The sequence below is a fragment of the Protopterus annectens genome, chromosome 12.part0 (assembly GCF_019279795.1).
Source record: "Protopterus annectens isolate FY-2018-M chromosome 12.part0, PAN1.0, whole genome shotgun sequence".
Classification (NCBI taxonomy): Eukaryota; Metazoa; Chordata; order Ceratodontiformes; family Protopteridae; genus Protopterus; species Protopterus annectens.
The window spans coordinates 13320689-13348654 of record NC_056746.1 but is presented as its reverse complement, the minus strand read 5'-3'; the positions used below and the strand labels follow the sequence as shown (position 1 = coordinate 13348654).

Genomic DNA, 27966 nt, shown 5'->3' with positions numbered 1-27966 from the left:
CAGTCTTTCTTGCCGCACGGTGCCCGATGCAAAAGCAGTTCGCAAGTGCCGGTTGGCCAACTCCTGAGATTTTCGAAATTGAATTTCAGATCCGAAGTCTTCTAAAAAGCTAAGTACCCCATTGGGGAAACTTGCTCCAGACCGATGTCAGAAAAAGTTAACAATTGTATTTCTTGTGGGAAGCAAATACCTCATAAGGATTTTCATTCTTACTGTATTCCTTGCCTAGGCCCTGACCACGATGTTGCTAGTTGTCGGTTTTGTGCTAGATTTAACCAACCCACTATTAAGCATCGGTACGATTTTGCTTTTCATTATTTTGGCAGAAGGTTTAACTATATAATGCTGTTGGAAAAAACAACCAGAATTCATAAAAAAACACAAGGATAAAGACAAGGACAAGCATCCGAGGTCCAAAACAGACGACGAAGCCTCTTCTAGGCCAGTCGCCGGTTCACCGGTGCTCAGTGAGATGCTTTCGCAGCCCCTGACTCCCGCTACCTCAGAGCCACAGGCCGCCTCTGACTCTCACGTGGAGATAACTAGGCCAATGGATACTCCAAGATATTGGCCCTTCGGAAATTAATCCCTCAGATGGGTCCGGAGCCGCTGAGCAGGCATCTGCTTCTGAGGGTGTCTTCAGATCTACACAACTTTATTATAAAGCCTACTTCAGCATCCAAGACAGTCTAAAACCGTTTTAAAGACAAGGAAACAAGTACAGCATTCTCCAGGACAGACTTCTATACCTAAGAAACAGATGCTCAAAATGGCCGAAGACCTAATTACTTTGATCAGGGGTTCCCATCCCCCTCCTGATAAGAGGCCTAGGCAAGACACTGAATATGATTCCTCTGATCAGGTTTCCATTTCCTCTGATTCCTCTTCAGAACAGGGATATTCTATTCCTCCCTATGAGGATTCTGATGCTGAATGTCCTATCCCTTCAGCTTCTCCCCCTGAGGACTACTCATTTGGGGAAACCCTGCATACCATGAGAGAGCATTTCTACTGGGAGAGCCAAGATTGTTCTGATTCTAAGAAAAGGCTTAGAGACTTTCTTTTACTTCCTCAGCACAGACCTCTTGCAATCCCCCCGGTTCTAGACATAGTAGATGATGTATTTTCAGAGTCCGGCCTGTCTCCAGACTCTCTACCTCCTGCTCCTGTTAAGCCGGACAGATACTACAGGGTTCCAGACTCCCATAAATTTCTTTATAAAAACCCTGCTGCTGGCCCAGAAACTATTTCACAGGGTCCCAAAGGGGTCAAGGCTGCTTCTGCTAAAAACCCTGTTCCCTCAGATAGAGATTCTAGGGCTCTGGACAGATGAGGGAAAAATGTTTACACTTCTGCTACCTTGGCTGTAAGGGCTTTAAATTGTCAATTTCATATGCTCAAGTATCAGCAATACTTAATGTCTTTGTTAAAACAAAAAATGTTGACAAATTCTGAATGTTCTGAGAACAAAGATTTGCAGGATTTATTGCATGCAGCTGAACAAGTGGGAAAACATACTTTGCAATGTGGCTATGATTCACTGGAGGCCTCGTGCAGGTTCTGTTGTTAGAAGGCATGCTTGGTTAAAGGAACAGAACCTGCCTGATCATGTTAAAGCAAAATTATTGGATGCTCCATTACAGCATGATACTCTGTTTGGTGTTAAGGCAAAAGAGGTGTTAAAGAAAATGGAGGATAAAGCTAAATCTATGCAGACAGTAAAGGATTTCTTACAGGTACACAGCCATCCAGGTTTAGCAGGAACTGGCCCTCTAAGAATTAGTCCTTTCCAGTGTCAGACAGACCACAAAGAGGCAGATACAGATGCCCTAGAGGCAGGCAACAGCCCCAGGCCTCATACAGGCCCAAACAATGGGGTGCTTCTACCTCCAAAAGCAGAGAAGACAAATCCCAGCCTTATAGAAATAACAGTCCTGATGACTTCCCTCTGCCAATGCCAAGCACTTATTTTTTGGCAGCACCCTTAGGGGGAAAGCTAGCACTTTTTTTCACAAAACTGGCACAAGATCACCCAGAACAAATGGGTCTTAAAGTCTCTCAGGGTTAGACGTTCCACTTTCACACCCTTCCAAAGTCAAAAGGTATGCCAGACCTGCCACGCAATCAATGGCAAGAGGCACAAAAACAAGTTTCATCTCTCATGGACATGGGGGCTATTCAGCCAGTGCCACAACAAGAGCAGGGGCAAGGATTTTACTCAACAGTTTTCTTAGTACCAATAAAGGACAAAGCCTAGAGACCAGTTCTGGACCTGTCTATTCTAAATACTTTTCTGGACGTCCCAAAATTCAAAATGTTGACTCTACAGCATCTTCTGCCCATGCTGGACAAGGCTTGGCTCATAACTTTGGACCTAAAAGAGTCATACCTGCATGTCCCAATCAGACAATCTTGCAGAAGATACCTCAGATTCATAGCTGGCTCAATGCACTACCAATTCTCTGCACTGCCCTTTGGCTTATCTACTGCGCCCAGGGTCTTCACAAAATGCCTGGCACCAGTAATTGCATTTTGCAGACAGAGGAATTCAAATATATCCCTACTTGGACGACTGCCTAATTCAAGCAGAGAACAAAGATATTCTACTACAGCATCTGGCGTTTGTAAAAAGATTACTAATTTGCCTAGGGTACACAGTAAACGAAAAGAAATCAAAACTAGTACCCTCTCAAGAGATAATATTCCTGGGTGCAAGCTTAAATACAACTGCCCAGATGGCCTATCTCACGCCAGACAAAGGCAACTGACTTCTTACTTTGAAAACATGACAACAAAGACCCAGTTATCTGCAAGAATAATTCTGCAGGCTCTGTGCTACATGGCATTCTGCATCCTACTAATTCCATATGCAAGACTGCATATGAGGAAACTACAATGGTATCTAAAATGTTTGTACTCAACATTGCCACAGCCTGGAAACAGTAATTACTCTAATTCCCTGCCTGCAGCAGGAGTTTCGATGGTGGGCACAGGCCTGTCACCACAACAAGGGACGGCCATTCACTTACCCACTGCCAGGCAGACACTAACAACCGATGCATCAGATTATGCCTGGGGGGCGCACATGGCAGGAAAATGTATTCAGGGCTCATGGCCCACAAGCCAAATGCTTCTTCATATCAATCAGAAAGAGATGCTAGCTGTACAAAATGCCCCGACAGCCTTCAAGGACCTACTTCATCCAGGACAACTGCTGATAAAGACTGACAACACTACAGTCATGTGGTACATAAGCAAGGAGGCACACATTCCTACCCCCTCTGCAGACAAGCCATGACTTTGTGGAACACAGCATTGACTTATCAAGTACACCTGCAAGCACAATTCCTGCCAGGAAAAACAAATACTTTGGCAGACGAACTAAGCAGAAACCTCATGGATCCTCACGAGTGGAAACTAGATCCACGAATCCTCAGCATGATAACAGGGAAATGGGGACGCCCAGACATAGATCTATTTGCCTCCCCTCACAACTGCCAGCTACAGAGATTCTGCACTCAGACTTATCACAAGCAAGCATGGAAAGTGGACGCCCTTTCATTCAGCTGGAAAGCCCTTACACTATATGCCTTCCCTCCTCTGCCTCTCCTCCCCAAGGTACTCCTAAATGTCAGACAAGAGAAGCCAAAAATGATACTGATTGCCCCATACTGGCCACGCCAGCACTAGTACCCAATCCTAAAGAGCTTGTCTCAAGGCCCAGCCTGGACATTATCTCTAATTCCTCATTTGCTGACCCAACAGAACAATCAGATCCTACACAGCCAACTCATAACCCTGAATCTGGCTGCATGGCGGATAATGTAACCATTCAGAACACTCCTCTCTCTAAAGCAGTTATGGATGTTATTTTGGAGGCCAGGAGGCCTAGCACCAGAAAATCTTATGCAGAAAAATGGAAGAGATTCTGTGCTTGGAACCAGGTGCAGGGAATTGACACGCTTGTACCAAATATTCCTCAGATTTTGCAATACCTAACTGAGATGCTGGACAAAGGCCTATCCTTCTCCTCGGTTAAGATCCATGCCTCTGCCATTTCAGCTCATTACAATATGGACCCACCTATTTTTTCTCATCCACTACTAAAACAGTATCTCAGAGGGGCCAGAAACATAAGACCCCCAAGGAGAGCTCCAATACCTGCATGGGACCTCAATTTTGTCTTGGAAAACTCACACTACCTCCTTTTGAACCAGCCAATACAGCGGAGATAAAATACTTATCATGGAAAACAGCTCTTCTCCTAGCAATAACTTCAGCAAGAAGAGTCTGAGTTGGCTGTGGAACCTTCTACTATTTTCCATCAGGACAGGGTTTCTGTAAGGACAAACTCGATATTTATGCCCATGGTGGTAGTGTCCAATGTGGCTCTTAACCAAACCATACATTTGCCTACCTTTTATCCAAACCCACAGAATAAGGGGGAGAGACTTCTGCATTCTTTGGACATACACAGGCAGCTACGCTTTTACTTGGACAAAACTAAAGCTTTCAGAAAGACTGAGCAACTCTTAGTGGCATATGCTGCAGGCTCGCAAGGAAAAGCCATCTCTAAGCCGACTATTTCAAAATGGATAGGCCACTGCATTCGTTTCTGCTATTCACAATATGGCAAATCAGTGCCCAAGGGCATTAGGCCACATTCTACCAGAGCAGCAGCCACTTCAGCAGCCTTCCTCAGAGTACCACCAACCAAGGACATTTTGGAGGCTGCAACATGGAGTTCAGTGCACACTTTTACAAAGCACTACCATTTACCTTTTTACTCTAAATCCAGAGCAGGCTTTGCCACTGCAGTTCTTCAGAGCCTCATAGCCACTTCTAATTCAATTTAGGCCCAGACACCCAACCTCAACTTTGGGATTCAACCCAAGTGTAATGACTGCAACAGTGAAACACTATGAACATAGTACAGTTATGTACCTACCATAAATGTAGATGTTCGAGTGTATTCACTGTTACAGTCCAGGTTACCCTCCCTCCATCCTCCTTTTTTCATTGCTGGGACTTATCTGTACCTCTCTATTCTATACAACCCATGTAGTGTATTTGTTTGTAGATGAAGGTTATGTGCACGCTTTTTTATGATCATAATATTTTTAGCCTGCCCTTTTGGGGGCACCTGACATCCGGGGCAAGAAAAACTGAAGAAAATGGCGTCTGCTGCATCTTTTATACCCCTGGCGCACTGACATCAGATAAGAGATGACAGCAACCGACGCCAGACCAGGACTTTGAAATTCAGGCCAACTGCGGGTAGCCTGCCAGCAGGATAACCCAAGTGTAATGACTGCAACAGTGAATACACTCTAACATCTACATTTATGGTAGGTACACAACTGTACTTCAATGATATCCAGACCTGGAGTCCTTTAGATTTTAAACAGACCCTGTCCCATTTAAGATCTCTCTGTCTATGCATTTGATGTTTTATTTCAGCCTGATTAAGTGATGGATGTCTTGACAGTTTGACAACTTTTTTTACCTTCTTGTTATATGATCATTGCACAGGAATGTTTTACTAGTACAGCAGGCCAAGCAGGTTTCGGTAATAACTGACTGCATATCTGTATAGTGTTTTCTCGTATGTAAGGAAAAGGGCTTTCTTACTGCAGTCTGCTATCCTTAAGCTGTAGGAGAAGTTGGCCAATTCAAATCTAATTGGGTTTCTTATTTGTTGTACATTTTCTGGATACAAGGGTAACTTAACTAATGATCCTTCCCAAAGGTGCTACAATAAAACCTCATAAAGAAAAAAAATGCTTCTATACAGATGTCTCCTAAAATTTAGATTTTTTTTTTCTATTTTACACTTTACCAGTGTGGTGCACTGATCTGTGTGAACCATGTGCAGGCACAGCCTGGGCTAGCATATCACAATGTAAAGAAAAGAGAAAGTATTTTATTTTTGTGTGTGTAAGTGTAATACACACACACAAACTTTACGCACGACAAATTGAAAAGCAAGTTGGATGTGAGAGCACATACTACATAGGCTGTCATTTTGGTTTCTGTTAGTCTATTTCAAACTACGTTAATTAAGTGAGTAGGGAAAGGAGAAAAAAGTAATGAACGTTAAGGAAGATTTAAAGAGTGATAAAAGATTTAGCAAACTAAGGATGAATAAATCGGGGCAAAGGATTGACTTGATAACGTTAATGAGATTTAGATGTGATGAGACTGGTGGCACTGGCATAAACGTGTGTAACTGGGTGTTAAGTTTCAGTGCTAACCTACTTGGATGGAAGAGGATTCTTTTAGGCGGATGGGTAGGGATTCCCAGGATTTAGGGGCTGATGTGTGTAAGGCTTGATTGGTGGTGTGAAGTTGAGTTGCAGGTGTGATCAGTTAGGGGTAAATTGTGAAAGTTGTTTTAGGTTGCCTGATGAGGTTTTTAGGAAAGTTTGCATGCTATAGGTGAGAATGAATCAGGAGTGAGGATTTTGTACATCAGAGAGACCAGCAGAGGAAGTCAGTTTATCTGCTTGATATAAACAGCCACCTGGCTATAAAGAGAGGTACATTAATGAACAATACAGGCAGTCGTTGCATTTCCCAAAAGTAAGAAACTTGCATTTCTAATTGTTAACAGTAGTAATTTGGTTAGCATTAATTGAGGCTTATTTTATTGAGACCCAACTCATTGTGTATTTGTTGTGGGCTGTACTGAACTTGATCCTCCAGTGTAGTGCATTTCTCCCCAACTTTTCACTTTGTCCGTAGTACTGCTACTGTGGAGTTGTTTACATTAGGGGGTTGTTTTCAGATCTCCTTGCCTATTAGTTTTTTTTATCTATCATCATTGCTATAGTCATTTTTTGTCTGGACATTTTCTTAGTACGCTTGTCATAATTTTTGTTAAATTTGTGATGTATGGTTCCAAGTGGTTGTTTTTTTTTTTACTTCATTGGTTTGCGGTGCATTAAATTGTTATGGATTGTTAATCATTCTCTTCCCAACACTGTAGGACTTAAAACTAGCTACTGTCCTGACCATCATATTTTACCTTGCCTTCACCCTATCGTGGGAGAAAGATTTGCATGTTCAGTATGTTGGCATCAGTTAATCTTAGAGAAGTGGGCAAGGGTAGTGTTAACATGGTGCACTATACTTTTTCTTCCTCTATTCATGTAGCAGTCTTCCATACTGCAAAAGGTTGGATCCATTTCATATGCCTAGAATCTAGCAGTTGTTGGACATCTGAGCACTAAATCCAAGTTCAGCATTGAGGACTCCACTTGGTAGGTTTATAATTGGGTTCATCCTCTTCATTTTTGTTTGGTGTTCTATGAAGCCCCCACATTTAACACAGCATGGGTGGCGTGTTCCCTTTTCAGGTGTCCTTTCTTGAGGTTGCCTCATCTTTGAGTTTCCCAGTCTTTTCTTCTGTTTGGTTTGCTTTTATCTTGTCATTTTTTCTGCTACTCTGTTAGTTCGAGTTTCAGTCCTGACTTTTCTCTTGGGAAATCTCCCATGCTCAGTGCCTGAAGCATGTGAGTTTTCAAAATGTTAGTATATACCAGCTAAGCTAAGAAGTGGCATTTAATTAGTATAGGTCTTCCCTGTAGTGGAAGGAAAATGTGTGCTCTTTCCAGCAGTATATCCCTGTCCATGAGCTGAGCTGCTTTTTCATGAAGCTGTCTTTTCCATCTTTCCCCTCTGGAATATTTGTAAATCTCAAATTGTTTCCATCTTCTAGTTCATTTAATTAGTTTTTAATTAATTTTCTCCTGTGCCATTTCATTTCCTGCCTGACATTCTTAGAGTGGTTACTTTTCTGAACATTCATTATATCCTATTCATGTCCAGTTAGTGTCTGTTCCATTACTTCAATCCTTTTGTCATTGGTTTATGTAGTGTGAGAGTTCTACTAAGTTGAACTGTTTCTTTATACATTTTATCCAACTTTTCATTTACTGAGGCCATTTCATTCTCCCTGAAGTCTTGCTTGCTTGGTACACAGCTGTCTGGTCAGTCACTCACTTGAAGACAAATTGTCTTCTCGCAGTTCAGTTCTCTGCTTTTTTTTTCTTTTTTCCTGGTAGCCATTCAACTGTCCTTGTATATGAGGAATTTGATATGCATATATTTACCCTTCAAGCTTTGATTTAATTTTCCAGCTGCTACCTGCAGGGGTGGTTTTAAGGGGTCATTCCTTCTAATGCATTTCCATACATAAAGTCCCTGAACTAGTGTATTCTGACCAGATCTACTGAATGTTTTATTCTAATATAGAAGCTGCTCTTCCTCCTCAGGCTTTTTCTCCTAAAGTCTTCTCTTTAAGAAGCTGTTAATTTGATGAGTGAGCAGTTTACTTAGGGGGGATTAGCTTACTATATCCCAGAAACAAAAAGGATTTATAGAGGCTAGAACAATTCAAGCCATTGGCTATCTCACCAGTAGAGGAAGCTATTTTTGAGTTATTGGTACATTATTAGAGCCAGCTTTTCAACCCAAGGCATGCAGGAAGCTTGATTAGATTTAGAGCACAATACCAGTGTAACATTTTCACTAAGAGTCCTGTAGCAATTGCAGCCATTATTTCTCTGGATGCTCTGAAAGAGTTGGGGTTGACGCCAAGTTTAAGGACTCTTTCAAGTGGCAGTGCAGTCATTGGTTTTTGTGACCAAAAAAAAAAAAAAAAGCTTTTGTCACTAACATCCTAGCCATAAATTGCTAGAAGTACTCCAGTATTGTATGTCCTCAGGCAGCTTGACCTAGCCAAGGAACTAAGAACAACTCCCTGAAGTGAGGTGGTGTTGAGGCTTTCCCAGGCCACAGGCAAGGTGAAGAGAGGAGCAGTCTTGTGTGGATACCTGTTCCAGAGTGGTTATTACGGTAAGAGGAAAAAGGAAAAAAACAACCATAACAGAATCCAACTTCTGGCAGGTAATGTGACAGGGTGGTAGTGGAATGCACCTTTAGACTCCTATTTTTCTTTCTCATGAGGTTTTTAAAACAAATGAGAATAAAGGGACAAGTGATGATTGATTTAAGTAGGTCTACCACTCTTGTAGTCTAGGTACTCATGGACGTTCCTCACTAAGGATTGGAAAACACAATTTGAAAGAAAAGGAAGTATGCTTGGAGGGACAAAGAGGGATAACCTCTGCATCAGGGTTGTGGGCCCAAAGGTAAAACCCCCTTCAGCCTGTATTGGATCCTCACCCAACTGTGACTATATGCCCACCCCCCAATAAAAATTGGTTGAGTGTTTCTCCTGCTGTACATTAGAGACCATCCTGAGCAGCTGGTCTTTAAAGTGATTGATTCCAGCAAGGGTTTATGTGATTTATATTGTTTTTTTGAATCCTGTGTCTTTTCTTGTCAAAAAGTTTGGATTACCAGTGGGTTATTGTTTATATTCCATTAAACACTTTTCATTTTTTAAGGCTGTTTGTGTCTTAAGTGTAATTCTGTAATGTTGTTAGAGATGCAAGGTATCCCCCAACCCTTTTAAACTGTGTTCTCAGTTTTAGAGGTCTGTCAATAGTATTCATGGCAGTCTAAATACCGTTTCTTGTTAGCGTTTAGCATGTGGATTCCAAGTAGATTTTGAAGTATGACATGTAGTATATTTAACAGTGTGTACTTTTTGTGTTTACAGTGCCCATAGATCACATGCAAAGTCCTTTCAACACAAAGAAAACAAAAGTACACTGTTAAGGTAACTTACAGTATATTTAATATTTCTTGGAAACCTAGTCAGAAGTTGCCTATAACCCCCAGAACTTAGACTTCTGGTAAATTCGCAGTTAAACAGGTGCTTCACAAGTAAATTCACAGCTTCTATATTTTCAGATGCAAGGTGGTGGTACTCGTGTAAATCTGCAACTTCTTGTGGTTATAAGCCCCATAATCTCTAGCTTCATACTAGGCTGTCTGCCCTAGGGCATTTACAAGCCTAGCCAGAGTGTGTTTGGCTTTCGCCACCCATTTTAAATGAATTTTGCTATGCCCTTTTTCGAGGTTAGTATACTGTGCCTCTGTCTAACAGTGACATAGAAGTGATACCCGGAGTAAATCTACGATCTCCCATCCACTCATCAAGATTCCTCGTGTGGAGAGTCAATGAGGGACTCTGCCTAACCTGGACTGGGATTTTATTCCAGAGAGAAGGGAGCCTCTGGGTTATGAATCTGTTCCTCCAGCATGTCCTATTTATTTCAGTGCTGAGGTACAAGTCTCTCGAGCGTGTAGCTCGATGGGATTTGGATTTTCTGAGGTGCAGCATGTCCATTAATTCCGGGTTGGACATAGCTTTATACATCCGGCACAGATCGCCTCTGAGCAGGCGGTATGCCACTGAGTAGAGCTGGAGTTTCTTTAACTGGGCAGCATATGGCATCTGTTTGAGCCCTTTGAGCCTCTTGATGAGGTACTTTTGGGGTCTTTCCAGTTGCTGCAGGTGTCTGGTAAGGTACATCCCAAAAGGGGCATTGTACTCAATTATGGGCCTGATGAGGGATGAGTAAAGAGGCACGATGACCTCCCCTGATCTAGATGTGAATCCCTTCATGATTAGGTGGGCTATATAAAATGTTTTTTAACCACTTTGGCCACGTGGTTGTCGAATGAGAGATTGCTATCAACTTGGGTCCCCAGGTCCCTAATTACTTCTTCCATACTTAATGGATTACCACCTATGTGGTAATTTTTGGGCACTTTGTTTTTGCCGAAGGGATAACTATACACTTTTTGGTGTTTAGCTTGAGGCCATGGCTCTGGCACCTGTTGTCTGTTTCTATGAGGCCCTTTTGTAGGATGCTTGTGTCGGCTGGAGAGTCTATTATGACGCCCAGTTTGCAGTCATCTGCGAACTTGGTCAGCCACAGTCTTTCCGTGTTGGCCTGTACCTCCGAGAGAAATATATACCGAACAAGAGAGGTCCCAGGACTGAGCCTTGTGGGATGCCACGTGTAACTGGTTTGGAGTCTGACATGGCTCCAGCAATTCTAACCATGTGGGTTCTGTCCTTGAGCCAGTTTGCAACCCATCTAGTGACATAGGGGTTTATATTTAAGCTGGTGAGCTTATCTATAATGCCAGAGTGGGGTATTGTGTCGAAGGCTTTTGCGAGGTCCAGGTAGGCTGTGTGGACCACCTTACCCTCGTCAATGGCCTTGGTGACCGTTTCAAAGAAATCGACCAGGTTTAAGAGGCAGGATCTGCCCTTAAAGCCGAACTGGGTAGGATCCAGTGTCTGTGGATCCCCAATATCTTTATTTATGAGGTCCATGATGATCCTTTCCATAGCTTTGCAGACCAAGCTAGTCAGGCTTATGGGGCGATAGTTTCCAGGATCCATTGAGGCACCACCTTTGTGGAGAGGAACCACTGTTGCTGTACGCCACTCTTTGGGTACATATCCTGTAGTAAGGCTGAGATTGAACAGTAGTTTTATGTTTGGGTTTAGTTCTTCTTGGAGTTCATGTAGGACGCAGCCCGGGACACTGTCTGGTCCCATTGATGCTGTGTTTTTTGCTTTGCAGAGGGCGGCTCATACCTGAGCATCTGACATGTCAGGGGGGTAGCACTCTGCTGGGATAGATATTTGCCCTTTTGGTGGAGAAGGGGGGGGGAGGTTTGCGCTGAACCTGTCAGCTAGGATGTTGGCAATGTCTGTGGGTTCGTTGTATTTTTTGTCATTTTGGACTAATTCTGAGCATATCTGGGAATTCCCACCCAGGTTCCTAACATAACTAAAAAAAGCCTTGTGATTATCCTTAGTGTCCTGTGCAATTTTTCTCTCGAAGCTGGCCTTAGATGATTTAATGAGTGCCCGTAGTTTTTTGCCAATACTGATCAGAGATGCCTTCCCTTTTTGAGATTTTGCTCTATCATGTAGTAGCTTCCTCCTTCTGTTGTATAGTTTGTTTATGGCTGGGGTCCACCAAACAGGACACCTGCCTTTGGAGGATTGGGTCTTGGTTTTGTTTGGGATTGCATGATCCATGCATTCCTGAAGGTGTTCATAGAATGCATTTATAAAGGATTCTGCGGTCTGGGCCGTATTTTCCACAGGCCTGGGGGCTTTGAAGGATCCCACCTCGGTTTTGAGGAGTGTGAAATTTGCTTTAGAGAAGTTTTTCACTGTGGTTTTCTGGGCAGGGGCTGGGGTCGGGATGTGAATATCTAGTGAGATTAGTTTATGGTCTGATCTTACCAGTGAGGGGATACACTTCTGGTCTGGAGCATAGAGTCCCCATGTTGGTGATCATCAGGTCCAGTATGTTTTTCCCTCTTGTGGGAGTGGTAACAAGTTGCTCCATAGCATTTGAGTTTATAAATTCTAGGAACCTTTGGGCTAGGGTGTTGGAGCTAGAGTAATGCTCCCAGTCTATTTTTGGGTAGTTGAAGTCGCCCAATATAATGGTGTTTAGAGAGACCTTCATATTTTCCAGTGTTCTCAGGAAGGCAGAGTGGGGTTCCTGGGTTTGGGAGGGTGGTCTGTAGCAGGCTATAAACTGGAAGGCAGTTTTATCCGCTGTTAGTTGCACATGGATAGTCTCTGATGCTTCGTGCTGTGCCACCAACCTGGAGGTGTGGGTATCTTTGACGAATATTGATACTCCCCCTCTAGCCTTGGTCTTGCAAATTTCTGTTAATGAGAATCAAACAGCTGTTTGTCTGTCATGGCTACAGGCTTTACTTTTGATGGTATCTCAGCATTTGTTTTACATTTTTATAGCTGATAAAAGGTTTCATTACCATATCACTTTATATACATGTATCATGGCTTGACTGCAATGTTTCTAGTCCCATAATTCATATAGCACCTTTCACATGTGAAACTGTCATTGTGCCACAGATTGTATATAGCTTTGTATGCGCTTCTAGTTGATGATTTGTCTGCTTTGTCAGCTATTAAAATTTTTAATGTAAGCCTAAGATTATTTGTGAACATCAGTCAGTGCATACCATCTACCACCATATATAAAAATGAAATGAAAAGTCACATAAAAGGACAGACCAGTCTGCTGAACCTGGTTTTATTTTCACCTTTAAAATTTTTGCAGCTGAGAACAAGTTAAACATGTTTCAAAATTATTCCCCCACCACCAAGTTGCAACAGAAGGGAGGGTACATTTTAAGGTCTTGCAGACTTAGATATGTATTCAGGAATTCTGATTGTACGTTTAAGGTTGGCATTAAAAGCCCTGATTACTGCCCAGGTGACAGGAGTTTGATTAGCAGCTCAGATGACTGAGTAACAGAGCTGATTGACATGCTTGTCGTGTGGTGGAGGAAGCATGCTGGGGTTCCCCATATGAACCCTGGCAGTGGTTTTGGCTTGAGATTGATGCTGGCCTGGGAAGCGGGAGCTGAAAAGCTATGACTATCCAACTGCCTGGGGCAGGACACTTGGAATGACCCACCATTGCCACTTGGTCTGTGTGCATCTAAGGTCAGCATGATTTAGCAGGGATTTCGGCCGAAAGAAAATCCTTACACATGCAATGATGACTGCCACTCTGCTGTCTTGTCCTGCTTGCTTGCCCTTTGTGTACCAAACCCTGACAGCCTGCACAAGCAGTCTGTTGGCCTGCTTGGAACAGGTACTCTCCCAGTAGGGAAACTTTCCCAGCGTGGAAGCAGCAGAGGTCTGTTTGGATAAGACTTGCAGGCAGTGGTAATTGGTCTAGCAGAGGTGATTTAATGGTTATCTGTTGTGGATGAAAAAAATAAAAAGGAATGTTGACTACTGAGAGAGAATCTTTTCTGCCTGTTTTTCTACTTGAAGAGATTTCATTATTTATCTTTTGGAAAAAAACTGTGGAAAATGAGATGGGGATCCTCTGGAAAGGAGACCATTTTTCAGAGCTTGGCTTCTAGTGATATTAGTCTGCATTTTGATTAAAGATAGAACCAAGCAAGAACTTTGTCGTCACTTCAGCAAATACATATCCTGACTGCATATACAGTTGTACTGTATTAATATACTGGTGTGTGTGACTTGTAAATGTTTAAACTGCTGGGTAATTTTGAATGTGAGCACTCTACTAATACTTTACCATTGTTTTTGGTTGTTCAGTTATTTGTATGTAGCACATTGTTTGCTGAGTTCCATCCTGTAAAGCACAAATAAATCTCTACATTTTGATGTTGAAAACATATTGCAGGTGTGTTAAGTGGTACTTGAAGAAAGTGTGTTGTGTGGATTATTCCTTTGTTGGTTCATAATTGTCTAACTTTTTGTTTTTAGGGAGTTGCTGTCCACTGTTGTAAAGACAAAGATGTCAGCTTATGAACTGGAGAAATATAAGTCCAGTTCAGCTGAAGATTATTTGAAAACCTTTCTGGAGACTGAGGTCAGGCCTCTGTGGCCAAAGGGATGGATGCAGGCAAGGTACTACATTTTAAAACTGGAAAAAAAATGTGTTTGCTGTGCATGGAATATGCAGTAACTTTTTGTGGGCTTGAGAAATGGGATTTACTGTACTCATGTTTACCAGTCAGTATGTGCTCACAAAGAATTTTGTTGATATTCTGGATGCCACCATACAACTTTTCAGGTTATTACTTGTTCAAAGTCTTTGGCACATGGCCTTAATGTTTTGTATCTTTAAAAGGAAGAACAAATCCTGTTAGTAGTGCCTTAACTCTAAACTTAATGGTGGTTTAAGTGCTTACATGTTGAGAGGTTCATAGGTTAGTACTAGGCTAACTACCCTTGTGGGACATTTTAAGCCTAGCCAATTACCCCATGTGAGAATCAACCCTGCACCTTGTGTCTGCAAGGTAAACACCTTAACTATTATGCCATCCACCCACCCTCTTTTCACACCTTGCAGGTCTGCCGTGTTGTGTTGAGATGTAGCTGTAATAGGTTGGATTATGCATTAAGTGTGACATATCTGAAAGTACTTGTCATCTTCTGATCCTCACCTGCATTTAGTTTAGCAGGTTATAACATATGTAGTCCATCCTACTGGCAGGAGAGATTTCCAGTCAAGATTCCACACCAGTTTTTCTTGGAGATTACTCCCCTGATGGTCTTGGATGCTGTTCATTGCATCATCCACATCAGTTTTTCACCCTCTTATGCGTCTTACATGTGCAATTAAAGTAAGTCATTGAAGGGAAATGTAAAATTTTTTACTTGCACTTTTTTCCTGGGGCAGTTGTGTAAATAGTTGTTTCCTACACATGGATTCACTTTCTAATTTCGAAATACTACAATACCAAATTTTAGTATCTTGAGACTATAAAGCCGAAAATTCAAAAAACTGACTACCCACAACCGCAAAATTCAAATCTGTGACCATACACACACCACCACCACCACACAAACCAGCACAAACACTTCTACTCTACCTATAAGCAGGGGGCAAGCCCCCCTGCACCCCCCACACCACCACTACTTATATATATATATATATATATATATATATATATATATATATATATATATATACTAACTCCGAGGTCGCACTAGACACACAGACACACACACACACACAAAACACACCACTACCCACACTCACACACATTAAAATCTCTACCCAATACCCTTACAAAAACGTACCTGAATCCCCAGCTAAATCCGCAAACCGCACATCACAAATGTGCCAATACAACCGCAGATTCGACACTTCAACTTTTGATATTATGCAGTTTCGCGTAACTGCACTTTCGGCTTTATAGTCTCAAGATACTAAAATTCGGTATTTTAGTATTTCAGGATTATAAAGTGAATCTATATATATATATATATATATATATATATATATATATATATATATATATGTATATAGAGAGAGAGATACACACACACATATATATATATATATATATATATATATATATATATATATAATATATATATATATATATATATATATATATATATATATATATATACACATACACACACACATATGCAGTGGATATAAAAAGTGTACACACCCCTGTTAAAATGCCAGGTTTTTGTGATTTAAAAAATGAAACCACAATAAATCATTTGAAAACTTTTCCCACCTTTATGACCTATAACCTGTACAAGTCAATTGAAAAGCAAACATCTGTTAGGGGAAACATATAAAAAATAAAAAACGTACAATAAGTCTGTTGCATAAGTTAAATAAGTCTGTTAAATTTTTATCTATGGCTTTTACATCCAACTGTGCTTTTTTTCCCAGTTTCATCTGTGACCAGTCAATATTAGACTATTTTTGTATGGCAATAGCTATCCACTTCCAAATTAAGCTGCACTACCCCAGAATTAGTAACACCAGAAATAATTAACTTGTGCTGGTTTAATTCTCCCCTTGAACTGTACTGCCATATACTTAACTGCAGATGTACAGTTGTCTATCTCGCCTTCATTCTTGCTGGATGGGTTCGGAGCCGATCCTCGGCTCCGACTCGGCCACTCTAAAAGCTCGAGAGTTGGTTTCACCGGCTCGAGGCTCCCCCTATATCCCACAATGCTAGGCGTGAGTTACCTCAGATCTCGTTTGCCGCTACAGCGATCGAGGTGTGTTTTCTACCGGCTCCAGGTTAGTGAAAGTTAGAATAGTTTAAATTCTTTAACTTAGACTAGTTTAGTGTAATTTTCTTCCCCCTTAGTGTAGTGGACTTACTTATCCCTTACTACCTTAGTTTCCAGCCCCCTTCTTTTATAAAGAACATATAGTTCTTCCCTAAGGCCTTCGGGCCCTTCCTCCCTTTCCTTAGGGTGTGTGTGTTTACTTAGGGACTTTTATTAACTTACCTTTAGTTTTAAATAATTCCTTTTAATCCTATCAGTGTAATCTGTGTGTGTGTGTTTTGTGTGTGATTACACTTCAGGTTCCTTGAGTATGTCCAAGGATACAAAGGTCTCAGGCTTCAAGAAGTGTGACTCGTGCTGTCAGAAAATGTCTCTGACAGACGGTCACACTTCTTGTGTGTACTGCCTGGGACCTTTACACCTGCAGGACTCTTGTGCTGTATGCCATGGCTTCAGCCCTAGAGTCCTGCAGGAGAGAAAAAATAAACTCATTTTGAGGGGTTTAATTAAGCCTGAAGGTTCCCTTCCTGTGTCTTCTGGGAAACCTTCTAAGGCTTCTAAGACCTCGGTTCCAGCTTCAGAGTCGAGGCCTAAGGCTTTGAAGCCTACTGCTTCATCGGCTCCGCTGGAGCCGGCGAGTCTGTGACTGCTGTTTCAGTGGTTTCCTCAGCTCCGCCGGAGCCGAGGCATTAGAGGGTCATGGGTCGGCTCCGATCATACCATCGGAGCCGACATCTAGAAAGAGATCGAGGTCACCGCCCTTGGCTCCGCTTCATTCGCCCAGCGCCTCCCCTGCTGTCTGAACGGAGCCATAGATCTCACTCCTCCAGGTCATCGAGGCTCTCAGATCACGACCTCCAGAGGGTAGTGAGTAGACTTTGAAGTCCGAGGCACTGGCCCAAATGCTCCAGAGTCCGACTCATCAGTCGATGCCTCAGCTTGTTCCAATTAATATTCCTCCTCCGACTCCTTTGAGCTCAGAGCCGCGCCTCGAACCGAGACTGTGGTAGCGCCGGAGCCGATACATTTGTCTTCGGCTCCGCTGCCGGCTCCGATTTCTTCCTTTGAAGAATCTCGGCGCCGGGCTTCCTCGTCTGCTCCGAGGGGGTGAGTGGCATCGGACCCTTGTCCGACCCCCTCTCCCTCTCGGTGCTTCGCGCTGGTGAGTTCAGCTCCGACATCGCCTCGGAGCCATCTCTGTCGGTGCCGAGGGAGGTTCTCAGCTTCTCGGAGCGGGACCTCTGGCTCTGCCTGACAGGGGTGCATTCGAGGTCATGCGGAGTGTGTTGGAACCTTGTTCAACTCCACAGTCGGCTCCGGCCCCCTCCCACTTTGGTGCCTTTGGTTATGTCGACTCACTCCCTCATCCCAGACCACAGAGAGCAATCTCCTCAAGAATCCCCTGTGGGATCTCATCCTCTTCCGAGGCCTCTCCTGAATTGGCAGGGGAGCCCCTAGGAAGAGAAAGTGTAAGAGGAAGCACTTAGACTCACCTGAGTCTGTCACCTCTGACACAGATTTAGAGGATTCGAGGGTTCCCCGTTCCCCTTCTGAAGATGTCTCTTCGCAGACATTCTAGAGATCCTGAAACAGAGGGAAATTGGCCAGCCCTTAACCCTTCGGAGGATGAATCTGTGTATCTTGAGGCGCTTGGCTCTCGCCCTTCCACCTCCTGGGTGTCCCCCTTGATCCCCTCATGCAGGTGGTTGCAAAGAAGGCCTGGACGGCTCCTGATTCAGTGGACCCTACCCCAGGAGACCCTCCAAATTTATAACAGCACCAACTGACAAGCAATTTCTCACAAAAGGTGTTTCTGTGGATGCTATGGTGGTAGCTGCTGCCACCAAGAAGGAACTAGCTGATCCTTCGGTGCCTGTCCATCCACCTAACAAGGAATCCAGGTCTATGGACAGGTACGGAAGCGGATGTTCTCGCCAGCGACCTTTGCAATGCTCGCTGAACTACCTATGCCATTTTACTCATCTTCAAAGGGACTTGATCAAGGAAGCGAGTGATATGTTGAAGGATCCTACAGCTGCGGGTTTTCAGGACAAGATGAACACTCAGCTGGCTACCCTGAACTCCATAGCTAACTCCTCCATGCGCCTTTCTTATGCAGCTGATGGAGCGAGCAGGGCCACAGGGACAGGTGTGGCCTTACGCAGGCACGCCTGGATGCGGTTATGCAACTTTATGGACCCCTTTAAAATGTCTTTCACTAATTCCCCCTTTGATGGATCATCTCTTTTTGGTCCTCAAGTGAAAGAAACCTTGACTAGGTGCGAGACAGATGGCAAGACTCTTTCTGCAGTCGGAGTCCGTTTTCTACTCCTTCTAGGCCTTACCCCAAAGGCCAGAAAAGTGGGAAAATGTGGTTCCGTAAAAAATCTCAAGGGACTTCGCCTGACGCACAAAGTCGGTTCCCCGGCAGAGGGGAACAACAATGGTAGACGCCGCCTAGAGGCAGGGGGTCCGCAGAACCAGGGCAATCGGGAAGTCTTCTCTGATAAGCCCTTTCAGCATCCCTGAGGTGTTGCCACTGCCTACCTTCGGAGGCAGTCGGGGAAGATTGTCACTGTACCCAAAAGCCTGGCTATCCCTGACTCAAGACAAATGGGTACAGTCCATCATTTCGAGGGCTATTCCATTCCCTTCTTCGCATTCCAAACCAATCAAAAAATCCCTTCCAGATGTTCCACCGCTCAAAGGGATCTTGCAGCTTTGGAAATTTCAAAGCTGCTTGCAAAAGAGCAATTCAGCCAGTTCCAGCAGACCAGCAAGGATCCGGAATCTACTCCAGGTTCTTTTTAGTTCCAAAGAAAACAGGGGACTGGAGACCAATTTTGGATCTCAGTATCTTGAACAAGTCAGTCAAGAAAACAAGATTTCGGATGGTCACGCTGCAGTCCATCCTTCCCCTTTGGGAAAGGGAAGCTGGATGTGCTCTATAGATCTTCAGGATGCGTACTGTCACATAAAATGAAAAGACGCCTCCAGAAGATTCCTCCGCTTCAGGCTGGGAACCAGTCATTTTCAATTCAGGGCCCTGCCCTTTGGTCTCACCACTGCCCCCCGGGTGTTTACCAAATGCATGGCAGTGGTAGCTTCTCACCTGAGACGACAAGGATTCCAGGTGTTTCCATATTTGGACGACTGGCTCCTTACAGCCCCCACCAAGCATCATCTTCTAATGGCCAGGACTACACCTTTCGTGACTTGTCAAATTTAGGCATTTCAATAAATTGAAAAGTCTGTTTTGTCGCCTTGTCGTACTATTACCTTCATAGGCGCAAATCTAGACACAATCAACATGTTCTGAGACTAACAGATCAGAGAATAACAGACATACACAAAATGGTCTCGCTCCTCTTCAGCAGCAACAGAATCAAAGCCAGGTTAGTTCTGAAAGTGTTGGGGATTATGGCGGCTGCCATACCTCTGCTTCCATTAGCCAGATTCCACATGAGAATCCTTCAATGGATGCTCTTCACGCAATGGTCGTACCAGCAACTTCCAATGTCTCACACCATTATAATCACGCAAACATGCAGAAATCATCTTCTGTGGTGGATGTCTTCCCTCAGCTCTTATTGGGAAGACCCTTTGTTCCTTCCTCCGGTTGCTACTCTGACAACGGACGCCTCCCTGATTGGGTGGGGGCATTATCAGGGCAGAACTGTCCAGGGCACATGGCAACCAGACGAATGCCACTTGCACATAAATGTTCTAGAGATGAGAGCAGTGCTTTTAGCGTTGCAAGCCCTTCAAGACTCTCTTCCCTTGGGAACGATAGCAATCCAGACGGACAATATGTCCGTAGTGTGGTATATTAACAAACAAGGCGGAACCAGGTCCTACCCCCTGTGTCGAGAAGCACTCAGACTGTGGCAATGGGCGATTTCTTCTCAGCGTTTCTGATAGCAACGCACATCCCGGAAGTCCAATCAGATCGCGGACAAGTTGAGCAGAGCTATCCTCATGCCTCACGAGTGGTCTCTGAAAGACTCTGTTGTGAGAGAAATTTTTCTCAAGTGGGGCCAGCCTTGCTGCGACCTTTTTGCTACTCCCCAAAACAGCAAGTGCAGAGATTTTTTCACCCTATTCCGCTACCAGGCCAACCCAGCAGAGACGCTCTAGTCCAAGTTTGGCCCCGGGGACTTCTGTATGCATTTCCCCTTCCCACTAATCTCTCAAGTAATACAGAAAGCTATCGCTCAGAAGGCTTCATTGATCCTCATTGTCTGCACTGGCCTCGACAGGTTTGGTTCCCCTTTCTACATCAGTTTCTGTTGAGCGACCTTGGCATCTGGACCTAGTTCCAGATCTTTTGATCCATCAGTCGGGTCAGTTTCATCGCTCCCTTCCCTCTCTGAACCTCACTGCTTGGTTCCTCCAATTCCAGCTTTAGCCAGGCTTCCTCAAATATCTCACTCTGTTCGAGATATTTTGATAGCTTCCCATAAATCTTCCACTCGAAAGATTTATTTGAGTAAGTGGAAACGTTTCCTATTGGGCTCAAGGAAGGGACATAGATCCTTTCACTGCTTCCATCCAAATGGTCCTTGATTTTCTAGCTGAACTCTTCCATGCAGGTTCATCTCCTTCTACTCTTAAAGTTCAATTGGCAGCTATTTCTAACTTTCATGTGGGCATTTCAGATTCTGCCATCATGTCCCACAAGCTTTGCAAAGCCTTTTTGAAGGAGTTTTTCTACTCAGACCTCCGGTAAGAAATCCTCCTCCTCCTTGGGACCCAAATTTAGTTCTCAGTTCTTTAATTCTCTCCTTTCGAACCTGCATCCTCCTGTTCTTTAAAATTACTATCATGGAAGACTCTCTTTCTAGTAGCTATTACTTCAGCTAGAAGAGTTTCAGAACTTCATGCACTCAGCTGTCGACCTCCTTATCTGTTGTTCCATAAGGACAGAGTATCCTTACGAACCAACCCGTCCTTTTACCTAAGATAGCCTCCACGGCTAACCTAAATCAAAGCATTGACCTCCGGTGTTTTTTCCAGAATATTCTAACAGATCTGAACAAAGATTACATTGGCTAGATGTTCATCGTCAGTTAAGGTACTATTTGGATAGAACAAAACAATTCAGAAAATCTGACCAGCTGTTCGTCTCTTATGCAGAAGGCAGAAAGGGACTTTCAGTTTCAAAGGTATCATTATCCAGATGGCTAACATCCCAGATTTCCCTTGTTTATGAAATTAGACACCAAAAGCTGCCTAGCAAACCTAAAGCCCATTCTACCAGAGCCTTGGCTACTTCTATAGCCTTCCAAGATAGACTGCCTATTGACACCATTTGTGCAGCTGCTACTTGGGCTACTCCTCACACTTTCATTTCTCATTATAAGTTGGATTTAGCCTCTAGACATAGAGCTAACTTTGGTTCCACTGTTCTCAAGAGTCTGTTTCGTTAGGCCACCCGGGACAAGGTGCTAGGACGCTGTCCCATCCAGCAAGAATGAAGGAGATAGACAACTTAACATATAGAAGTTATGTTCTTACCATAACGTTCCATGTTAGTTGTCTTCTTGCTTCTTCTTGCCCACCTCCTTCCCCTGGCCTGGACAGACCTAGAGGAGTTTTGATTGTGACCTCTCTTTCTACCACCTCTTTACTTTAGGTATATGCTCTGCTGTGCATATTTCCTGGATCAGGGTGTAGGTCACCCTTCTCTTCTCCCTTGTTTATAGAGGTGGACTTTGTTACTAGTTATTTTACTACTATTATAGGCAGTGCATAGCTTACAAACGAGATCTGAGGTAACTCACGCCTAGCATTGTGGGATATAGGGGGAGCCTCGAGCCGGTGGAACCAACTCTCGAGCTTTTAGAGTGGCCGAGTCGGAGCCGAGGATCGGCTCCGAACCCATCCAGCAAGAAGAAGGCAACTAACATGGAACGTTATGGTAAGAACATAACTTCTATTTCATCTATTCACTTGGTACTCTCTCCATATCACTTACTTACAGTTTGAGTCAATTGATTGTTTTTGTTTGACTTGCCCATCTTCTAGAATCTGAGAGACCTGTCAATCACTCCCACAGGACTCCTCCTGCAATTAGTCCCTACCCTTCTCCCCCCACTAGGAATACATAGGACAGAAGTTATATAAAGGCCTGTATTCTCTGTTATCTGATTATTTTCCAGCCCACAACCCCTCCTAAGAGCAGCTAACAGGTCTCTGCCCGCTTCGCTCTCCACCCTGCCCCCAATTCCCACCCACCCCCCGGTGGTCCTACCTTTATTAGAACAAACCCCTACCATCATTTTTACCACCAACCACAACACTACTCCCAACTCTAAAGCCACCATCTTCCCACTACTACCCCCCTCCTCTTCTGCTAACATGAATAAGCATACCATACTTGTACTCTTTGCATACCCTCTCCTTGCATATCTTACATCTCACCACAACTCCGTTATACCCCCACTCAAGCACTTCCACTGTACAACTATTCACTCCATCACTCATGAATTACCCTCACTCTGCTCCTCTCCCACCAACTGAAGAACCATCCTTATGTATCCCCCACATATTCTGTCAACTAAAATACTAAAACTAAATGCATCCCTACAAGTTAACAAAATAAGCCTCCCACCACATCTGTTACTGACTGCACCCAATCATAAAGTTTCCCTAAAATGCAAACTCTTTCACAAACTGATAAAATTAATAACCTCATGCATATCAAAACTTGCCCTCAGTGGAGACATCCACCCCAACCCTGACCCTCCATCTCTAATCTCACTTGTAATAGTCAGACTAACAAACACATCTCCCAAATCCCAGCCAGTAGAAAACCAAATGACCTCCTTCTGCTAAGCCTAAATATCAGAAGTATAGCCAACAAAGTCCGCAAACTCCATGCCACCATAGACTTGTACTCCCCAGATATAATCATCCTGACAGAAACCTGGCTAAAACCTCGCATTACCAGTGAGCAAATCCTCCCTAATGGTTACAACATACTAAGATTAGACCGACTAAACAAGAAAGGAGGTGGTATAGCTATAATATTTAAACAGCATCTAAACATCCAGATTCTAAACTCATCAGCTCCCCAAATTGCCAATGAAGAAATAATATATACATACCTGAAAATAAACCGAAATAAAACCATCAACATAATAGGATGCTACTTCCCACCTGGCCAAAATATCCCTCCACTAGAAAAACTCCTCAGCTGGACTACCCACCATCTCCCTCAAGAGACCATAATTTTAGGTGACTTCAATATTGATTGGCAATCCTGTTTTGGCAACCATCCAACCCAGCATCTAAACCTTCATGGCTTCACCCAACTAGTCCAGTCACCAAGCAGAATAAATAAAAACTCCAACAAGCACACTACCCTGGATTGGATACTAGTCAGCAATATTCCCCAGTCCTATATAGCAGGCTGCCTATCAAATAGCCTCAGTGATCATTCCCAGCATTACTACTCAAAAAACACCTATACCAAGTTAAACCTGTCATCTACTGTCAAATACGTAAAAAACTACACTTTAACCCAATCACATTCATCTCATCCCTCAAAGAATGTAACTGGCACCGTCTAAATTACATCAGCCTAGATGACGCAGTCCAATTTTTCAATACTACCTTCTTAAGCATCCTAAATAGCCATTCCCCCCATAAGACTTCCCAGAACGAAAGCCCAAACCCCCCCATGGTACAGAAAACCACTAGATCAGAAATGAAAAACAGAGGTGAAGCCTGGGAACACTGGCGCAAAACCAAAACCCACATAGCTAGACAGAAATTCCTAGAACTATGCAATAGTCAAAAAGCTAATAAAAGAGGACAAAATCCAATACTACCAGTCTGCCCTCAACTCCTCCCAACACAACCCCAAACAATTCTGGACCTCCATAAACTCCATCCTCCACCCAGGTAAAATCAATACCCCTACACCTAACATTCCTCACGCCTCAGAAAATATTGCTACCTCATTCAACACACACTTCACACAAACCATACTGTCACTAGCTAGACAACACAACCCCCCCTCCCCTACGCCCCCACACCTTCACCCAGTAACCCACACTCTTCTCATTTTCTCCCATTCCTACCTCCAACATAAGAAAACTCTTAACTAAACTTAAACCCACAAAATTAGCAGTAGACAACCTCCCAAGTGAATTCCTACAAATTGCAGCTGACGCCCTAGCCTACCCAGTATCCATCTTGATTAACCGATCTTTGTCCGAATGCTATGTTCCTAAACTATGGAAAATATCACACATCACTCCCCTTCACAAAGGTGGCCCCTCCACAGAACTAACTGCCACCCCATATCGATTCCATCTCCACTCTCCAAAATACTAGAGAGATGCATTCACTCTCAAATCTCAGACTACCTCCTTACTAACAACCTTTCTAATACTCATCATGGTTTCGACCAAACCATAGCACCACCACTTACTCTCTCTTACTAACACTATCCTTCACCATAAAAACAATGGCCATCTCTCCTCTGCTACTTTCCTAGACCTATCTAAAGCATTTGACATGGTCCCACACAAACAACTCCTCTCTGTACTCAATAACCTATCCTTTTCTCAGTCTGTCACCAACTGGTTTCAAAGTTACCTGTCTGACTGCCAGCAATCTGTTGTATGGCAAAATGACACATCTCCCCAACTACCTGTCTGTATTGGTTTTCCCCAAGGATCCATCCTTGGACCCCTACTCTTCTCTATTTTCACAAATAATCTAGCTTCTGCCACCAAACATGGCACAGTCATACAATATGCAGATGACTCAACCATCATCTGCTCAGCCCAGTCCCTAACCAAACTGCAAAAGGTCACACAGGATGCCTTTTCCTCTGTTGAGACTTGGCTATCTGATGCCCAGTTAATACTCAACCCAAACAAAACTAAACTCATCTTCAAACCCACCAAACTTACTCAAAACAACTCTGACTTTAACATCACAGCAAAAGACAACACCACTATCCATCCAACTAGGAGCCTTGCACAGAAATAAGCAACTCCTCACCAAAGCAGCTAGGATTTCAGTTGCAAACTTGCACCTTATCTCCACCCTACTTTGTGCCTTTCCAATAAATACCAACCTAAGGCAATGCTACCTAAATAAACTCAAGACCTACTACAAAAAAATCACAAAATTCGCCACCGGGACATCCTACCACAATCGCCACTCTCTCTCACTTCTTGAACTAGGCTGGCTAGAACTCCCTCACCTCCTTCAACGGTATCAACTCGCACTCACCCACAAACTGGTTAACCATCCTCTAAAGGTCCCATCCCTCCAGTATCTACTCCAACCCTATCTCACCACCAGACCACTGCGATCCAGCAACAAAAATCAATTACAGGTTACTAGAGTCAATAATACTTCTGGAGAAGCACTATTCTCCAGCGCTATAGCCAAATTATGGAATACCCTCCCCCCCACAATAACCTCTCTACCATCATGCACCCACTTCAAAGCCTAAAGTGCACCTAAAAACATGCTGGCTTATGCCCTTGTAACTCTCCCCTCTAACTTCTCCCACTCCATCTACCTCTCTTCCACCCCACAAACTACCTTTGATTACAGCAAGCTCTGATACTTCCATGCCAGTCTACTTGTATGGCGGTAACTTCTTGTAACAATTGTTAATATCTGCTATGACTTTATGTATAGAACAGATGCTAGTTATCTACTTGAATGTACTATGTTCATCATCTGTAACTATTTGTGATATTTTAATTGCTAGGATTCTTCATCTGTAACTTTGTCTAATATTTTAATTTGTGGAGCTTTTCTCCCCGGGCCTCTGCTGAAAATGGACCTGCTTCCAGTCTGACATTCCTGGTCAACAAATGTAAATAAATAAGTGTGCACATTGTTAAACTAATACTTTGCTGTGTGTGCACACTGGACTGTTTGAACGAAACTTCAACAGTCCGAATCCACCTTCACCAAAAGTGCTTTTGCTAATGTGCATTAAAAAAAAAAAAAAAAAGCATTTATGCAGGGGGGCCAGCCCCCCTGCACACACCCCCCTACTTTAATATTCTCACTCCAGGATTGCACTCCAGTGGGGAAAAGGAAAAAATTTCCTTATCTGCACCGTAGTACGATCTGCGCAACAGTCACACCCTCAAAATTCCCCTCTACTTGCAGGCATACTTCAGCGAAAGTGCTTCTTCATTGAAAAGCACTTTAGCAGAAGTATGCCCGGCCGTTTAGGATTCTGTGAAACGGTCATTCGCACATCAGTCCTAGACCTATATATATATATATATATATATATATATATATATGTGTGTGTGTGTGTGGATATAGATAGATAGATATAGATAGAGTGAGAGAGATAGAGGGAGAGAGAGATAGAGAGGTAGAGGTAGATAGAGAGAGGTAGAGGTAGATAGAGAGAGGTAGAGGTAGATAGAGAGAGGTAGAGGTAGAGAGAGAGAGGTAGAGGTAGAGAGAGAGAGGTAGAGAGAGAGGTAGAGAGAGGTAGAGGTAGAGAGAGAGAGGTAGAGGTAGAGAGAGGTAGAGGTAGAGAGAGGTAGAGGTAGAGAGAGGTAGAGGTAGAGAGAGGTAGAGAGAGAGAGAGGTAGAGAGAGAGGTAGAGAGAGAGAGAGGTAGAGAGAGAGAGAGGTAGAGAGAGAGAGAGGTAGAGAGAGAGAGAGGTAGAGAGAGAGAGAGAGGTAGAGAAGGTAGAGAGAGAGAGAGAGAGAGAGGTAGAGAGAGAGAGGTAGAGAGAGAGAGGTAGAGAGGTAGAGAGAGAGGTGGAGGTGGAGAGAGGTGGTAGAGGTGGTAGAGGTGGTAGAGGTGGTAGAGGTAGAGAAGGTAGAGGTAGAGAGGTAGACAGAGACATATGGGTCTACCTGATAACACCGACATGCTAAAACACCGACTACGAAATCACCGACACCACAAAACCGAAAGTTCAAAAACACTAAACTTCACATACCTGACAAACCACAATCCCGACAGTCAACAAACAAAACAAATCCCCTGTCTGAAAAGCGCACACAAAACACAAGCACACCAAAAACCTTATAAACCTACACTAAACCTTACATACACAACTATCTATGCACTAACCTTAACCCTAACCCTAAGGTCCGTCACTATCGCACACTCGCCTAACCCGCGCCCTAACCCTAACTCACTTAACCCGTCCCTAACCCTACAGTCTGTTACTATCGCACACTCACCTGACCTGCGCTCTAACCCTAACTCGCTTAATCCGCTCCTAACCCTATCACATACTTACCTTAACATGTCTGTGTTCTCAGCATCGGGATTTTCAACTGTCTATTATCTCCGTTGTCTATCTTCTGGTGTCTGTGTTCTCGTCGTCGGCGTTGTGGACTTTTGGCATTTTCAGGTAGACCCATATAGATAGATAGATAGATAGATATATATATAGATATATATATATATATATATAGATATATATATATATATAT

The 27966-nt window shown here is 43.4% G+C and overlaps 1 protein-coding gene across 1 annotated transcript in view; it reads left to right on the top strand.

Annotated features, from left to right (window-relative positions):
- The window catches only part of UBN1 (ubinuclein 1), a 772140-nt gene that overhangs the window by 413529 nt on the left and 330645 nt on the right, over nucleotides 1–27966 (top strand). The window contains exon 8 of the mRNA XM_044090531.1: nucleotides 14228–14371. Coding sequence (XP_043946466.1) covers nucleotides 14228–14371 — 144 coding nt within the window. The remainder of the gene's footprint in view (nucleotides 1–14227; nucleotides 14372–27966) is intronic.